Genomic DNA, 16,729 nt, shown 5'->3' with positions numbered 1-16,729 from the left:
AACTCACTGAACATTAAAATATAATAAACAATTTAGGTACCTAAATATAGCTTTGTTTTGGATGGAATGAATAAATTTTTAGTACTTATTTGATATGGACATTTTCATTGTGACTAGAAGTTTTATGCTGATTTTTCTTTTAAGTGGAGGGCTCTTATGGGTCTTTCTAGAGCATAGATCTAACCCTGGGCCCTGCTCAGTCCGTCGCAGGCCTCACCCACGAGACGCGGCGCTCTGGCTCCCCAGTCGTCATTGGTGTTGGCCCCTCCCCCCGGGTTAGAGATGTATTTGCCCGGGGTGCTGACTTCTCTCCAGGGATGATGGGGAGAGTCTTGTGTTGTTCCCAAGCTAGAAACATTAGGAGTGTTAATGTTAGGAAGCAAAATCTTCTGTTTATTATATTTGTCCTCTAGTGACACTTGGGACGTGGAATCAGCTGTAGAGAGCAGGTACTCTAAGAGGGGCGGGTGGTGACGGATACACCTGAGGGAACCCTGAAGAACAGGCACGCCCGCTCTGCGGCTCCGCTGCCTTCCTGGCCAAAGCCACCTGTGAGGTGCTCCCGGTTTGTCGGCCGCTTCTCTTTGTTTTGAGAATTAGCCAGACACAGCGCAGCACAATCCTACTTTTGTGTGAGGGTAATTTTTACCTTAGCTGGTTTTGGAAAGGGGTTAGACAAATGAATCGCTTGCCTAATGATTTCATTGGTGATATAAATAAATTAACCGTTTATTTTCATATTTAGTTTCCACATGGTCTACCTTGTAGAAGTCCCGTAGCCCGCAGGCCTGGAGTTTTTGCTGGAGTGTTTCTGGGTTAACGTAACTGTCACCCAAATCTGTCTTCACTCCCACCGCTCCCTCGCTGGCTGGCAGAGCTCCGCTGGGGAGGGGGAGGGCGCTGTCAGAGGGACGTGGGTGCCCTCTCTGCCCTGGAGCAGCCTGTATTGCCGAGGACAGGTGTCTGGGCGGGAAGGGGTGGCGCGTGGTCGCCCTGAGGCAGGGAGCAGCGGCTGTCCTGGCACAGAGGCGGAGAAGCTCCACTGACTTGGGGAGAACCCTGCGGGCCCTGGGACGGGCTTTGTCATTGACACTCATTCTTAAATAAGTCGATGAGCTCTACGTCGGACTGACGTCATCCGCGTGCCGCATAGAACTTCCCGGACCTATGGCCGACCGAGGAGAAGTGCAGCCCCACCACTTACTGTGAGCTCTGGCTTTGGGTCCATTTTTTAACCTCCCTAAGTCTCAGGTCCACATCTGGAAAAGTGTTTCAAATTTTAAGAATTATTTGAGGTCAGAAGTGTAAAAAGCAGCCCAGTGCTTGGCACACTGCTCAGAAACTGCGAGGGCCCTGCTTACCAGGGCCAGCGTCATGGCTCACGCGAAGACCCTTGGAGCGGGGCGGGGAGGGGCACACATCTCGATTCCCGACTGGACCAGAAGCTCCATCAGAGTGCACTTAGTGTTAAATGTGGGCAGAGGCTTCTGAAGGGACATTGTGTTTTAAAGTTTCATTCTGAGAGGAAGTTGATAAATTTACTATCTTTGGTAACAGTTATAAGAAATGTATTCTTTAGTTGGTCAAGGAAACTTCCTTCCTCCTGAGTCTTTTCTTGACTCAGACAAAGAAAACGGAAAGCTGTTGGCCTTCTAAATTTTATTAACTGATTATATAAAGCTTTAATTTGGAATCAAGTCACACATCAATAAATACTTAATCACATGGTAAGGAGAACGCAGAATATTCATTTCCTCGAAAGTGTATTCCCCAAAACATGCAGTCCTGAATTGGAGTGAGTTAAAGTCGTGGAACAAGGACAGGAACACGGGAGCCGGGAGCCATACGGGACCCCCGGTGGGGAGGGGGGCTCAGTATTCAGATGTCCTGCCCAGTCTGCTCACTTCCTGCCCGAGCTGCCTTCCTTTGAAGGGCCTGCTCCTTGAATCTTCCTGGAGGGCGGAAAGTCCTATCTCACCGCGTCCCTACGCAGCCCAGGGCCCTGAGGCAGCCGGCAGACACCTGGGCAGACACCGGGGCAGCGGCTGCCAGCGCCGCACGTGCTTCTCCCTCCTCCTGCCCGTTCCCTGGTGCGCCCTCCCCTGCCTGTCCGTGTGCCCTCCTGGTGTGGTGCTCTCTGACCACCTCCTCAAAGGCGCTGTGACTGGCTCTGCTTCTTTTACTTTCTTCTCATCTCTCAGTCATCTGGAAATCTCTGCATTTCTGCACTTAAGTCTGCAGCATTGCAAAATTGCCTTTTTTTTTTTACTGTTTTGTTTGTATGTGTTTATAGAACAAAGATAAGCTAGTGTTGTGTTTAGTTAGAATGACCCTAAAAGGTGAATAGTGTTTCCTATACCCTTGAAGTATTTGGTCGAAGTATTTTGTAATTCGAAATTTGTTCAGTCTGAGATTCTTTATTAAGTTTAAGTAATTTTTAATAAATAATAACTAATGTCAATTAAGGCACATGCCTAGTTTCCAATTTATTGTCTCCTTTGAAACCAAACTGGACTGGTCTTTGCAGGGCGACCTCAAAGCTTACCTGCGCGGCGAGCAGGAGCACATGCGGGGGGACGCGCAGACCATGCTGCTGCAGCGGATGGCGTGCGAGATCGCCGCGGGGCTGGCCGCCATGCACAAGCTGCACTTCCTGCACAGGTGGGTCCGTCCGGCGGTGCGGGTGTGCAAGCCAGAGGCTTCCGCCGGCAGGCTGTGGAGTCCTCTCAGTTTAAAATGAAGAAGCTGTCCTGTGCTTCCCAGTGTCCGAATAAGGGTTGAGTTGGGCCATGTATAGCCTCAGGTCTAGGAATTATTTCCCAAATTTCAAAGAATGTACGAGTTGTGCATTGCTCAGTGTTGAGAACAAACAGTCCGTGTCTACCTCCAGGCATCTGTCGTGTCCTCCTCGCGGCTCCGGTTCTTACGCCGGGTCTCACCGTATGTCCCGGTCACTCTCCCGGGAGAGGAGGAGAGGACCTGACAGGCTCACGTCCTCCTTTCATACAAGGTCCGCGTGTTGGTCCCTGGCCGGTGCTCCGAGGGGCCTGCCCGGGTGGGGTCGGCGGAGGGCAGGTGTTGTGGGAGTGGCGCGGCAGCGGGTGGGCACGTTTCTCTAGAGACCTCTCTGGTCCTGCTCAGGTGGCCGCAGCTCCTTGGAGCACATTGTATTTCGTTGAGATCATTGATGTAATTTTTGTAGTGAAAATAACAAAGGGCTTTCTTTGAGTTCTGCCTGAGATGATGGTTCTGCTTAGTCTCCTCTAGCCTTTTGAGCTCTGATTTATGTTAACAACATGTATAAAATAATTTTTCGGGTCTTCTGGGAAACAGGCAGTATTTCTTGAGTTTAATTATATCATTTAACTCTTAATAATCCAAAGGCTTGCAAAGGAACACCTGTGTGTATTGCCATGAAGGACTATCTTTGAAGTATCAGAGTTTTTAAGAAGCTGGTTGGACTGGAATATATTTATAGAAGGACTATTTTTTTTTTAAATAAGAAAACACTTGGTTGTATCTGGAGAAGAATGTGTGTGTGAACAGACATGGAAAAGTGCCCATCAGGCTCTCAGCATCACTTCAGAGTGGGGGAGAGGGAACATTATTAAAGTTTTTCTGACACATCTATATCTTGTTTGACCTACGTAGTGAGCAGATCATTCTGAGAAAAGTGCTTTTTAAAAGACCAAAGACATTATAGGTCTCTTTAGGCTCCCCTACACAAAACTTCTAAATAGAAACATATATTTGTTGTGTAATGGAGCAATCTTTTGTTTTGTTTTCAATCTCTTACAACAGGTAGTACACAGTATTTTTGTATCGTTAATCTTTTGTAAAATACAAATAATGATGACCAAATTCTTAGTTTAGGAATTTTTAGGTTTTGGAGAACAGAACACCGAAAAGGAGTATATCAGAACCAGCAACATAAAGTTACCAAAGAGCTAGAAATTGTGCTCAAAGCCCAAGTACATTTTGACTGTCGTATGTTAAAAATTGGCAAAGACGTCAGAGGAAATGCTATTTTCCTGTGAGTTTTTTCAGGTTAAAGTTTTACTTTATTTAGAATCCTGTGAACTTTAGAACAAGTAAAGATGATAAATTAAATCACATGGTTTGGATTTTATTCAGGTACAAAAACTCAAGGGGAAGAAGGTTCTTGAAACCATTGACAACTGTCTCATTTTGTTTTAAAAAGTAGCCATATTTTATGTAAAATTCCCATATGGGGCAGAATTTGGGGCTTTCAGGGTGTTTTGTTGTTGTTAGCACACTGTAGAGCATTTTTAAAGTTGGAATTTAGAATATCTATTGGCTGGCTCAAAGTCAGACTTTCTGTGTTGGTTGAAAATAGATCAGCCCATGTGTCCAGCTGAAAGCTGCAGCTACGTTTGGAAATTGATGCAGTAAAACTCACCCAATTACATTTTATTTTTACATGTTTATAAAGAGACCTGTGCCTGGGTCTCAGGTGGCCTGCATTTCTGAAGCTGAGCACGGGATATGCGTGACATTCAGTAACTTCCAGTCACTCTGCTGGCCAGTTGTTACCAGGAATTCGGGCTATTCCAGGAAGCAGGAGCAGGTCGCACACGTGGAGGTGGGCATGGCTGCAAATGGCTGCAGTGACGTGGAGCTGCCGGCAGCCCTTCTGCAGACGGGCGGGCTCCGGCTTGCGAGTTGAGGACGCGTGGAGATGCCTCCTTGGGAACTGGAGGGGGCTCTGTAGAACTTCGGGCTCGCAGCTCTGTGTCGCGCGCAGCCGCCACCGCTGAGGTGAGAGCCGCAGGCGCTGCGGCGAGGGCCGAGCCAAGGGCCCGAGAGCCTTTCTGGCTGCATTGCTTGGCAGCCTCCCTGCCAGACCTGTTTTGCAGCTTGGAGGAAGAATAGGCTGGGTGCGTTTGTACTTCCGACCCAAACCTGCCATGAACGTCAAGAGTTACTTCTGCTGTTAAGTTACTCCTTGTGCTTTTCTTTTCTTTGGCTTTGCATGTTTCGGGCTTCAGAGAATATCTATTTTTACCAAATTTGAGCCAGTTTTCACATTTTGAGAACATTTTATATGGAATGTGGCATCCGTATAAAAACCTTGTGAATTAGCCCTTGCAGGTACATCCCTGTTGCTTTTGTGGGGACAGGGCGGCTCTGATATGTCAGTGACTTGCCCTAAGGCATGCACTTGTGAGGTGGAGGAGCTGAGACGGTCCCCAGTCTGACTGGGGACAGGGGTGTTCGGGGTGGAGGAGGGAAGTAGGGCCAGCAGGAGCTGCCCTGTCACCCACTGTCCCCGTCCTCACTCACTGCCCCGGCTCAGTTGTGAGGGGCACCTTCTTGTCCCTGAGACCGTCAGTGGGGCTGTGCCAGAGGTGAGGAGGGCCTTTGCGCGTGGAAGCCGACGTGGCGGCACGTGGCTTCCCCTCTGTTCTGCGACCCGCACACCTGCAATCTGAAGGCCTGCAGTGGGCGGGGGCGGGGAGGAGGGGAACCGGCAGACCCCGGGGGCTGCAGTGGCCCGAGGAGAAGGTGCCGGGCGCTCTGGGGGGCGCCCCGGCCAGCCTCACACCTGAGAGGCACCAGCTTTTCATCGCCGCCTCACGGGGGAGGGTGGCGAAGGCTGAGGAGGGTCTGTTGTAGAGGCTCGCGAAGGGGTGTCGGTGGGCGCCGCCGGGCCCTACCGGTGTGGGGCCGCCGCCTGGCAGGCACCCCCGCTGCCGCCCCTTCTCTGCATTCCAGGGGTCGGGGCCGGGCCGGCTTTGTCCTGAAGGCTGGACGTTTCTCCGTTGTTTGTAACAGTGGAGTCAGGGGGCGCCCAGGTTTCCCCGAGACACATGCCCAGGCCTGAGGCTCTGGGACAGAGCGCCGAAAATCGCCACGTAGGCGGAGGAAGTGTGGAGAGGCGTGCAATGCAGCGCGTGGGAGGTCAATCGGGAGTCAAGACCGGCACGTGCCTGCCGTGGCGCGGACCTGGCTGTGCGTGTGCTGTCGGTGGTGGCTGCCGGCGGTGAGAGGGCCGACATGCTCCTGAGTGGCGTCTGGCCAGCCGCGTGCGTGGCCCTGACAAAATTGATTCCATTCTCTGGGCCTCGGTGTCCCTGTCTGCAGACAGGGCTCACCTCAGAGGTTTGCTGGGAAGATTAGATGAGCGAATGGCACACATAAAGTGCTTAGAGAAATGTCTCGTGGAAAGTAAGTGCTTTGTAAATACTGGCCGTGATTACGTGATGGACTCCGTGTGGGGAGCGAACCGTCAGTGCCCTGTCGGCTGAGCCGTTGCTGTTGTCATTCTCGTTCCCTTTGTATTTCAGACAGATGAGCTCTGGAGAGCAGAATCTTGGAAAGTAAGAACTCAAGAATTGGTTTAAGTGTTTGATCTTCTGTAGCCTTATAAAGATAGACCTTTTTAAAAAAACAAACGCATTTCTTTATTTGTAGAGGAAGGAGAAAGGAGGAAGAGAGGGAGAGAAACACTGATGTGAGAAGCATCGGTCAGTTGCCTCTCCCACGCTCCCAGACAGGGACCAGGCCTGCGCGCGTGACCCAGGCGTTTGCCCTGGTGGGGGGTCGAACCGGACCTTTTGGTTTGTGGTTTGCTGGGCGATGCCTGGCCCACCGAGCCACACCAGTCGGGGGACAAACATTTTAAATTTTGGACTGTAGAAGTTCAGTTTCTGATAACTTTTATTTGTGATATAAAACTGTAAATTAGGTATCCTTTTATATTTCAATTTACTGGCCTTTTTTATTTGTATGCCAGTTGATGATTAAAAACATCCTAAGGGCTAAAGCCAAAATTTAAAGAATTTAATGCTTTCTTTAAAAAAAAAAGTAGTATTTTCTTTTCAGATTATGTGTTTTTGAAAATTTGTACTTAAACTATGTAAGTAAATTGTTTTAATTAACTCTTGAAAATACGCCCTCTACCTCCCTTGTGGAGAGGTGGAGTTTGAAGAGAAGAGAGTTATCTGAAAAGGGCCTCCTAATAATGCCTGCACATCTCTGGAAAAGGAGTTAAAAAGCAGACATTTTTAAAAATGTAAACTTGGTGGGGGGGGGGGTTGAAGTTGTAACCTGATTAATCTTTACTAGACTATTATTCAAGTAATACAAATTATTGCCCAAAAAATTCAGACATTTTAGACAATAGTATTTTAAAGTTCTTTCTTGGTCACCATTCTTAAAATAATAGGAAATGAACCATAAATCTGGTATTAGTGCAGAACAAGGTAGAGATATGGTCAGTATTTAACCTTAGCAGTTACAGTTATTTGCAAAAACATCTGATCATCTCCATTTTTTAAGTCATTAAAAATATGATATATAATCCTTTTTTCTGTACAAAAACATCTTTAACATAAATGGAGCCAGGAGCTCAGCGTTCTAGTCTGATTACCAGGAGAGTCTTTTCCCGCAGCAGTGCGCTCGCTCGTTCTCGGCTTGCGGGCTCTCGCTGTTAAGCCCGTTCACGCCGCTCTCTCTGTTTTCAGTGACTTAGCCTTGCGGAACTGCTTCCTTACCTCGGACTTAAATGTGAAAGTGGGAGATTACGGGATAGGATGCAGCAGGTACAAGGTAAGCCAAAGGTGGAGAGGGTCTCGCCTTGGTCTGAGTTAATTTTTCATAGTCCTGAGGTGGCACTATCACAGAATGTCGCTCTGTTTTTGGAAGAGGGGCTGGTTCCAGTCATTTTAGTGTGATTGTTGGCTTCTGATGTATGTGTTTTTCCTAAATCAGTGGCTCTGTACCCGAGGTTTGGTGACAGCTCTCTAGACGCTTTGTTTGAAAAGACTTAGAGTGAAGCAGGTGTAATTGACACGGTTGATGCTGTATCATAAATGTCGGTGTGCACGTGGGCAATGTAATTATTACCACGTGTACTGTAAAATACGCGTGTCACATAAGTATTTTTCCATTATACAGTCAGTAAATTTTTGGCTTAAATACAGTAAGCTTGGAATTTATGTTTTTAAACTCTGTCATAAATATATCCCCAAAGAAAGTAAGAAGCAGATGAGGTTTTCATCTGTGTATTTGTGTGGCCCAGCAGAAGGAAGTAGCTTGACGGGGGCAAAGGGCAGCTGGCCTGGTTTCACACTGTCAGGAGACCTTGAAAGCCACTTGACCTCCTTTTTCTAAGCAGCGACATGAGGATAATATCTGTTTTGTCTTGTGGGATTCATGTAAAGACCAACGGGACCATATTTCCACAGAACTTTGTAACTAAAAAGTATTATGCAAATATGAGTGGGCCGTTTGTCTACACAGTGGCTCCAGTGTCTTGAGCACGTGCTGTATTCCAGGCACTCTGAGGCTCTTGCCTGTGTGTCTCGTTTAATCTCCGCCCTAAAGGGAGGGAGGTCTTGTGCCACCTCATCTGACAGATAAGGAAATAGGCCCAGCTTCTTCTTTTCTGCCCAGAGTCCCGTAGCTGGTAAACGGTTGAAGGTGGGCTTACAACCAGCCTGTCAGGATCCGAAGCCCGCGCCCTCCCTGCTGGCCCCACGCCCCCATCTGGGGCGGGCAGCCCGGCGCTTCTGCTCAGAGCCTGTGTCCTGTGCATCAGATACAGCGTGCCTTCCTTTTCCAGGAAGGATGACTGAGCGAGTGGTTGGGGCTCAGAGACCAGCTCATGAAGCCCAGGAGGCTTCGGAGAACCCTCGCCCACCTTCCGCCCGAAAGTCTCTCTTCATGCCCACTTGCTCTTTGGTTGAGTATGTGTTTTCTGAGAATGACCTGGAATTAAATCATTGAGCTTGTTAAACGTATAATAGAATTCAAAATTCTGTGTGCTTTCTAACAACACAGGAGGATTATATTGAAACAGATGATGAGAAAGCTTTCCCGCTGCGATGGACCGCTCCAGAGTTAGTGACCAGCTTCCAAGACAGGCTGCTGACTGCAGACCAGACCAAGTACAGTAACATCTGGTGTGTATCGATTCCTCCTTTGTCAGGCTTTTGTGTAGCGAAGTCCTCACTCTTTCTCCTGGAGCACTTCCTTGAGGGAAATCCACTGAGTAAGATGTAGGAATGCGAGAGCATCCGATGGTGTGAAAAAGGCAAGTTACTGACACAGCAGTGGGCGCAACTTCGGTGACGTCATTAACTTTCCGAACACTGCCTTTCTTACCCATTCAACAATAAGCTCCACGAAAGCGGATCCAGGTCCACTTTCTGTGCCTGCCAAAGGGCATGGCGTGTGCTACATGATTAATATTTACTGAAGTGACTGAAAACACAGAGGGGTCTGGGCTGCTGTGTGATGCTGTGACTTATAGGAGGTCAGTTTGGTGGCAGTTGAAAAAATGGGCCTAAGTCCTTGACTAACAATTTCTATTACTGCTTTCTTAATTTATATCTGTATTTGTTTGTGCTGTTGTCCTGCTTTTTTGACTTTCTTTTCCCCCTCTTTCCCTTTTTCGAATTGGTTTTTTAACTGCTTTTCTCCTCTTAGTTTGGGAGATGTGTATTCTGTTCCTGTACTTATTGGGTTCCCCAGAAATGGTAACATGTGTGCTTCACTATCTTAGTCTAATATTGGTTCATATCTTGACCCTCTTTCTGAACAATATGAGGATTTCAGAATATTGGTATTTAGAATATTTAGCATTAGCGTTTTTTTAGGTTCTTCATTCCTTTATTTTCTTTAGATCTCAGATCTTCCATCTGGGATTACTCCCCTTTTGCCTGAAGTATGTCCTTTAGGATTTCCTTTAGGGAGGGTTTGTTGGTAGCAGGCCCTCAGGTTTTTGTAGGTCTGAACATACTTTTTGGTCCTCATTCTACGAGTATATTTTTACCTGATGACAGTTATTTTCTCTCAGCATACTGAGGGTATCATTCTACTCTTCTCCCCTGTTGCTGCTGAGAAGTCAGCTGTATAAGTCTGCTAGAGCTTTGAAGGGATGTGACTTTTTCTCTCTGGCAACTTTTCTACTTTTCTCTTCATCCATCTTTTGTTTTTTGGGTTTTCTTTTTTTTTTTTGTAGTTTCACTGTGATGTATATGGATGTGAATTTACTGTTTTTCTTTAGTCTGTAAGTTGATGTTGTTCTCAACCCTTAACTTTAAAATACTGCCTCTGCCCCATTTTCTCCCCTTTTGGAAGTCTAATTAGATGTGCGTGATGCCTTCTTGCTCTGTCCCGTAATCTCTCTTTTCTATATTCCATCTCTCTGACTCTCTGTGCCACATTCCAGATAATTTTTCAGACCTGTGGTCCAGTCCCTAATTCTGTCTCTTTTTAAAACTCTCTCTTCAGCTGTGTCTAATCTTCTATTAAATCTCTGTATTAAGTTTTATAGTTCAGTTTTTGATTTTTCAGTTCTAGGAGGTCTATTTGATTCTTTAAAATTTGTCCCAGTGTCTTTAATAATGGGTCATACTATGTATCCAAAAATTTCAATCTCTGAAGTCCCTGTGTATTTGATCTTGCTGCCTGGTGGTGTCTTGTCTCCCTGGGGACCTGTAATCCCTTCGTTATGGTAGCACGACCCAGACGACTCGGGAACAGCTGTGACAAGTATACGGGTCCAGCAGGGGAGAGTTGTTCATGTTCAAGGTTTCTTTTAGGTACTTTCTGATGTTTACTACTATTAAGAATGGAATTTTTTTTTCCTACCATAAAACTCAGAGTTCAGAATATTTGTTTTTTATCTAATCAATTTGCCAGACTCTCAAATCACTGTCATGACCTTCCGTATAATTTCTCTCCTCCCTGTAACGATGCCCGTTGTCCCCGCTTCATCCTTTCTTTGCACTGGCCAGGACCCGCCAGCATCGTGCGCACTGGCAGAGGGGGCGTGCTCGTTGCGGTCTTCGCTTTAGGGAGAGTGTCTCTTTTTAAAATCATGCGCAAGAACCATCTTCAGTGACCTTTTCAGTATATACCTTGTCCTTAAAGCTCCTAATGACTGAACAAGTAAAAATGTGGGTGTTAAAAACTCAGCATCTAAAGGGAGAAAAGAAGTAACTGCTTTCTTTTTTCTGCAGGTCCCTGGGTGTGACACTTTGGGAACTTTTTGATAATGCCACTCAGCCATATTCCAACCTGTCCAACTCAGAGGTTATTAACCAGGTCATTCGAGAGAGGGGCACGAAGCTCCCCAAGCCCCAGCTGGAGCAGCCTCATTCGGATAGATGGTCGGTGACTCCCTGCTTTGCTCTGCTGTCTTCAAAAGATAAGGAAACTCTGTTTCCATGGGTTTTGGTTAGGTATTCCCTACTTTTATAAGAACCAATCATTTGTGTATAATTTATGCCTTTTTTTAGAATTAATATCTATTTTTACAATTTAACATTATTTTTGAAAAATTACGGAACAAGCAGGAATTTATGTATTATGCATAATAAAAAAATGGGAAGTCTGAACTCATTAGAAAAGTCAACAGTAAGGGGGTTTGCTATTGTGGAATTATTTTCAAGTGAGGCTACTTACGTAAGTGATATTTAAGGTAGAAAAAAGCATAAAAACGATAATATTTAAAGTGGCAGTTGAAACTAATATGCATAATGTATGTTCACATTTACAAAACAAACTTACTTAGGGGCCTTTGGATCAGTTCTCAGTCCGTTTCCGGTAGGGTCGGGTTCACCCTCTCTCAGGCCTCTGTCTGTCCCCCTGCCTGCCAGGCTGGCGTCGTCCCTGAAGCTTGGCGCCCCTGCACGTAGGCAGCGCACAGCTCCCCAGGTTGTTGGGACCATTGCACCCAGAATAACTTGACACACATGCTACAGATTTAATGCTCGGATACTGTCTTTGTCTTCCTGCCTGCTTGTGGCTACAGTTGTTGGCTGTATTCAGCCGGCCATTGGAAGCCTCAGCTCTTGGTTGCCGCCTTCTTTGGGCTTCATTCTCTTTTTTCCCTCCTCGTTCAGCTCCTCTCATGATCTAAGGAAACTATGTGCTTCAGAAGAGTGTAGTGTTGCTGTTTGCTGGGGAATAGAGATTGGTTACAACAGCATTTGTCCGTGTGAATTCTTGCAAAAATCTACAGATATAAGGGAGGCACATTCTTTCCCCACAGAGTACCTATGGCAATTGTTTTAAGAGGAAAACATATTAAAACTGTTCTTTTCTAAATTCAGCAGGTAAGTCCCTGGTTAAACACCAGAGGAACAAATGACAAGGCAAAAGAATTTCAGTGATCCAATGAAATGGCCTGAGAACACAAAAATCTGTGATCCAGTGTGTTCTGTCTTCATTCCCACTTTCACGGGGGTCTCACCGTGAGCGGAACGCCTTCCTGCGGTCAGCAGTGATTGAAGTGTAGACACTTCTGGGGTGTCAGGTTGGCTTAGGGGTTCTTGTAAAGCCCTTTCTTATTTAAAAAACAATTTGTTACTGGTCCTTTAAAGATCTCTCATGTGTCCCTCAGGTATGAAGTTTTACAGTTCTGTTGGTTGTCACCGGACAAGAGGCCAGCGGCTGAAGACGTGCACAGGCTGCTCACCTACCTGCGCATGCAAAGTCAGCGGGACTCCGAAGCCGACTTTGAACAACAGTGGAACGCTCTTAAACCAAATGCAAACAGCAGAGACACTTCTAGCAGTGCGGCGTTCCCAATCCTTGACCATTTCACCAGGGACCGGCTTGGTCGCGAGATGGAGGAAGTGCTCACCGTGACAGAGACCAGCCAGGGCCTGAGCTTCGAGTACGTCTGGGAGGCCGCCAAACATGATCACTTCGACGAGCGCAGCCGAGGCCCGCCGGGTGCAGCTCTGTCCTACACGAGCGTCTTCTTCCCGGTTGAAGTGTTCGAGCGCTCTCTGTCCGACCCCGGGCCCGGGAAGCAAGACAGCAGTGGCCAGGAGGTCCCCGTGAGAGCCCCCGGAGTGGTTCCCGTTTTTGATGCCCACAACCTTTCTGTTGGAAGTGACTATTACATCCAATTAGAAGAAAAAAGTGGTAGCAATTTGGAGCTTGATTACCCACCTACACTGCTTACAACTGAAATGGAGAATCCAGAAAGGACAAGTGACGAGGCGCCCCAGTTTCTGACTCTCAGGGGCCTTGAATTTGAGGAGTCCAGCACAGATGAGGATTTCTTCCAGAGCAGCACAGACCCCAAGGACCCCAGCACCCCCGAGGACATGCATGCTATCAGGGGCCCTGAGAGCCCTTTCAACAATATATTTAATGATCTTGACAAATCAGAGGCTCTGCCCAGTCACCAAAAAATATTTGACTTAATGGAACTAAATGGAGTCCAAGCTGACTTTAAGCCAACCACGTTAAGTTCCAGTTTGGACGACCCCAAAGACTCGGTGATAGCAGGCCGCTTTGAAAAAGACAAGCCCCGTAAGCTTTCTGACTGTGAGCCTTTTTGCTTATCGGAAAACCTTACGCTCCAAGATAATTTTGATCCGCTGAATGTGCAAGAATTGTCAGAAAACTTTTTGTTTCTTCAAGAGAAAAACTTACTAAAAGACTCATTGTCTAGCAAAGAACATATAAATGATCTTCAAACAGAACTTAAAAATGCTGGTTTTACTGAAACTATATTAGAAACTCCACCTAGAAACGCTTTAGATACTGAGCTTGAGTTTGCTGGAAATAAACCAGGCTTTTCCTTGTTGCAGGAAACTGTAAGCGCGAAGGGCCAAGATACAAGCGTCGCGCTCAGGGAACGCACTTTGAGCGCCTCATTGCCGTCTTCCCCGGAAGTGCAGGCACTGCCTACCTCCCGTGACACAGAAGGGACACCTCATAGCGCACCTCCAGGTATGTTCCTGAAGCAGGGAGAAGCCACGCCCAGGCATTTAGATGTCAGTATCCATGACGACTGTCTCTGCCAAGAAACAAATTTAGAACCTGTGACGGTCCTGGCTGAAATTCCCTCCGCCGATGCCAAAACACCCGGCATTGGCCATGGGTCCCCTGACCTGACTCACCAAAGTGAGGAGGCCTCAAGACGAACCCAGAGTGACTCAGTTCTTGGTGATGACATTTTTGCCGATAAAGGGAGTATAGGAAGTAGTCTTCCGGAACTGAGACAGAACCTGCAAGACCCACCTCTTTCAGAAGACCAGCACAGTGGTGGTCTGCTAGAGAAAAACTCCGAAGCGGTGGACACTTTGAATCAGCTGAGTTGTAAAGATGCTACAAAAGAGGGGGGTTTGGTGTCTGCCCTTTCCTCGGACTCTACCAGTCAGGACAGCCTTTTAGAAGACAGCTTGTCAACCCCCATTCCCGCCTCAGAGCAGTCGATGGAGACCCCAGACTCCCTGGATTCGGTGGACGTCCATGAGGCTCTGCTGGGTTCTCTAGGCTCTCACTCTCCTCAGAAGCTCGTGCCCCCTGACAAACCTGCCGACAGTGGGTACGAGACCGAGAACTTGGAGTCGCCCGAATGGACCCTGCACCCTGCTCCCGACGGCGCCTCAGCCTCGGACGTGGCCACAGCAGGGGGCAGCGGGCACGGTGATGGTGAGGTGCCTCCCAACCCTGTCATTGTCATCTCAGATGCAGCCGATGGCCACAGAGGTACCGAAGTGACCTCACAGACTTTTGCACCTGGCTCTCAGAGCTCGTACCGAGACTCTGCTTACTTCTCAGATAATGATTCTGAGCCCGAAAAGAAGTCAGAGGGGGTCCCAGGAACCTCAGTGTCAGCCGTGGTATTGGTCACAGATCAGCCCCCGCCTGAGCCAGTCACCCCAGAGCGAAGTCCTGGCACCGAGGACAGTTGTCTGGAAGCCGAAAGTAGCCAGCCAGACCAAAGCTGTCCATCTGCTTTGCAAACTTCCGGTCTCCTGCAGTCGAGAGACACGTCAGAACCGGCCGTGACGAGCGATTCCCAAGAGCTGCGTGCTCCCGGAGACGAGGCGGGCAGCCCCTCGAGTTTGTTGAACTCGGAGCCGAGCAGCGGCGACGACTTTGAGGCACAGGAAGAGCGCCCCTGCACGATCGTGTCCACCGGGACCAACACCAGCGAGCTCCTTGCGTTCACCAGCGCCAGCCTCCGCTCCAGCAGCCCACCCGACCTAGCGGTGGGCAAGGCCTTGCCCAGCCACTCGGAGGGCCCCAAGCTGAAGGAGCCAGACATCGAAGGGAGATACCTGGGGAAGCTTGGCGTGGCCGGGATGCTCGACCTTTCGGAGGACGGGATCGATGCGGACGAGGAAGACGAGAACAGTGACGACTCGGACGAGGACCTGCGGGCCTTCAACCTGCACAGCCTCAGCTCCGAGTCGGAGGATGAGACCGAGCACCCTGTACCCGTGATCGTCAGCAGCGAGGACGGGAGGCACCTGCGGAGCCTGTTGAAACCCCCAGCCGCTGGTGCTGTTGACCAGCTGCCAGATGACTGGAAAAAAGAAAAGAAGGCTGTGACGTTTTTTGATGATGTCACAGTCTATCTGTTTGACCAGGTATGTTACCTCCAACTTGTCATACTAGAGAGTTCCAGAACGTGGTAGGCGATCGAGTGTGCTGTGTTTTCCTCATTCTCGTTTTGAGGCCACGAATTGCTCTTGACTACCCCCCAAAAAAGGAGGAAGAAAGTTGCAGTTGGTTGCCACTGCAATTCCAAGAATATGCAGAAATGTAGTTTGCACAGGGAACGCCCAGTAAATTAAGGAAGGATATCCGTGCCCTCCTCCTGGTCTCCCGGCAGAGCCCTGCTGAAGCTAGTCCCTCTTCACAGACCAGGTTTTTAGAATCTGACAGCTGGCCGCTGTTGGGCTCCCGAGCAGCCCTGGAGGCGCCAACCGGCCGTGGTGCCTCGGGCGGTGCAGGATGCGAGGCCCTCCTGCCCTCCTCCCGCAGTGCAGCAGGTGGCCTGCCGCGACCGCTAGGTGGGCTCCGGCTTTGCCTTCTTTAAAAATGTGTCAGCCGATAATTCAGACTTTAAAAAACGCTCGTCGTTGACTAGTCTCTATAGTCCTTGAATTTGCTTCTTGAATTAGCTGGATTGTCAGTAAAGCTCAGTCACAGACACATCTAAGTGGGACCCCTTTACGTTCCAGAAGGCGCGGGAGTCCCTGGCCCTTGTCTCCTTAAAGCCGCCCGCCCTCCCCGGGTGCCGGTCCTGGGAACCGAGGCTGCAGCCTCTTGTCCAGCGTTGTTTCTCCTGGGGTCTGCTCTTCAGCCTGGCCTTGTCTTTTCAAGAATGTCATGCAAAAGGATTTGGCATGTAACCTTTGGAGGCTGGCTTTTTCTTTCCGTATGTATTTCCTTTGAGATCCATCCAAATTGCACGGATCGATAGCACCTTCCTTTGTGTTCATAAGCCGTCTCTAGGGTGTGGGTGTGCCCGGGTAGTTTTGGGGTTCCCTCGCTGAGGGACAGTTTGGGGGGGTCCCACTGTGGGGCTAGTAACAAATAAAGCTCCTTTGCACAGTTGTGTACAGGTTTTTGTGTGGACACACATATTTTGGGGGGAGATGAGCATCCCGGAGTGTTATTGCTAGGTTGTATGGTTTTTTAAAGAAAATAACTGTCGCACCACAGTTGTGCCGTTTTATACCCCCACCAGCAAGGCAGGAGAGGCTCCGCCCCCTCCGCCTCCTGCAGCTTCCGTTTCAGCTTCTCTGCCAAGTGCGCAGCGGCCTGTGGTCGGGTCCTGCAGTCGCCTTCCCCGGAGGCCGCCTGGTGGTGCTGCGCGCCTTCGCCTGTGCGCACTTGCTGCCTGTCTGTCATCTCAGGGACCTTTTTCGCCTTTTGCCCATTTTCTAACTGGATTCTCTGTGTTTTGGGTTTTGAGAATGTTTTATAGATTCTGGATACG

At 48.6% G+C, this 16,729-nt stretch overlaps 1 protein-coding gene across 2 annotated transcripts in view; it reads left to right on the top strand.

The window, feature by feature from the left end:
• The window catches only part of LMTK2 (lemur tyrosine kinase 2), a 56,043-nt gene that overhangs the window by 31,142 nt on the left and 8,172 nt on the right, over nucleotides 1–16,729 (top strand). For both annotated transcript variants that reach the window (XM_054568878.1, XM_054568821.1), the window contains exons 7-11: nucleotides 2,528–2,661; nucleotides 7,488–7,572; nucleotides 8,806–8,927; nucleotides 10,992–11,141; nucleotides 12,377–15,371. In XM_054568878.1, the coding sequence (XP_054424853.1) occupies nucleotides 2,528–2,661; nucleotides 7,488–7,572; nucleotides 8,806–8,927; nucleotides 10,992–11,141; nucleotides 12,377–15,371 (3,486 nt within the window). The remainder of the gene's footprint in view (nucleotides 1–2,527; nucleotides 2,662–7,487; nucleotides 7,573–8,805; nucleotides 8,928–10,991; nucleotides 11,142–12,376; nucleotides 15,372–16,729) is intronic.

This window comes from Pteronotus mesoamericanus, unplaced genomic scaffold, assembly GCF_021234165.1.
Source record: "Pteronotus mesoamericanus isolate MK-2021 breed Mesoamerican mustached bat unplaced genomic scaffold, CSHL_Meso_final contig_1, whole genome shotgun sequence".
Taxonomy (NCBI): Eukaryota; Metazoa; Chordata; class Mammalia; order Chiroptera; family Mormoopidae; genus Pteronotus; species Pteronotus mesoamericanus.
The sequence above is the reverse complement of the archived record's forward strand: the minus strand, read 5'-3'. Positions and strand labels throughout refer to the sequence as shown.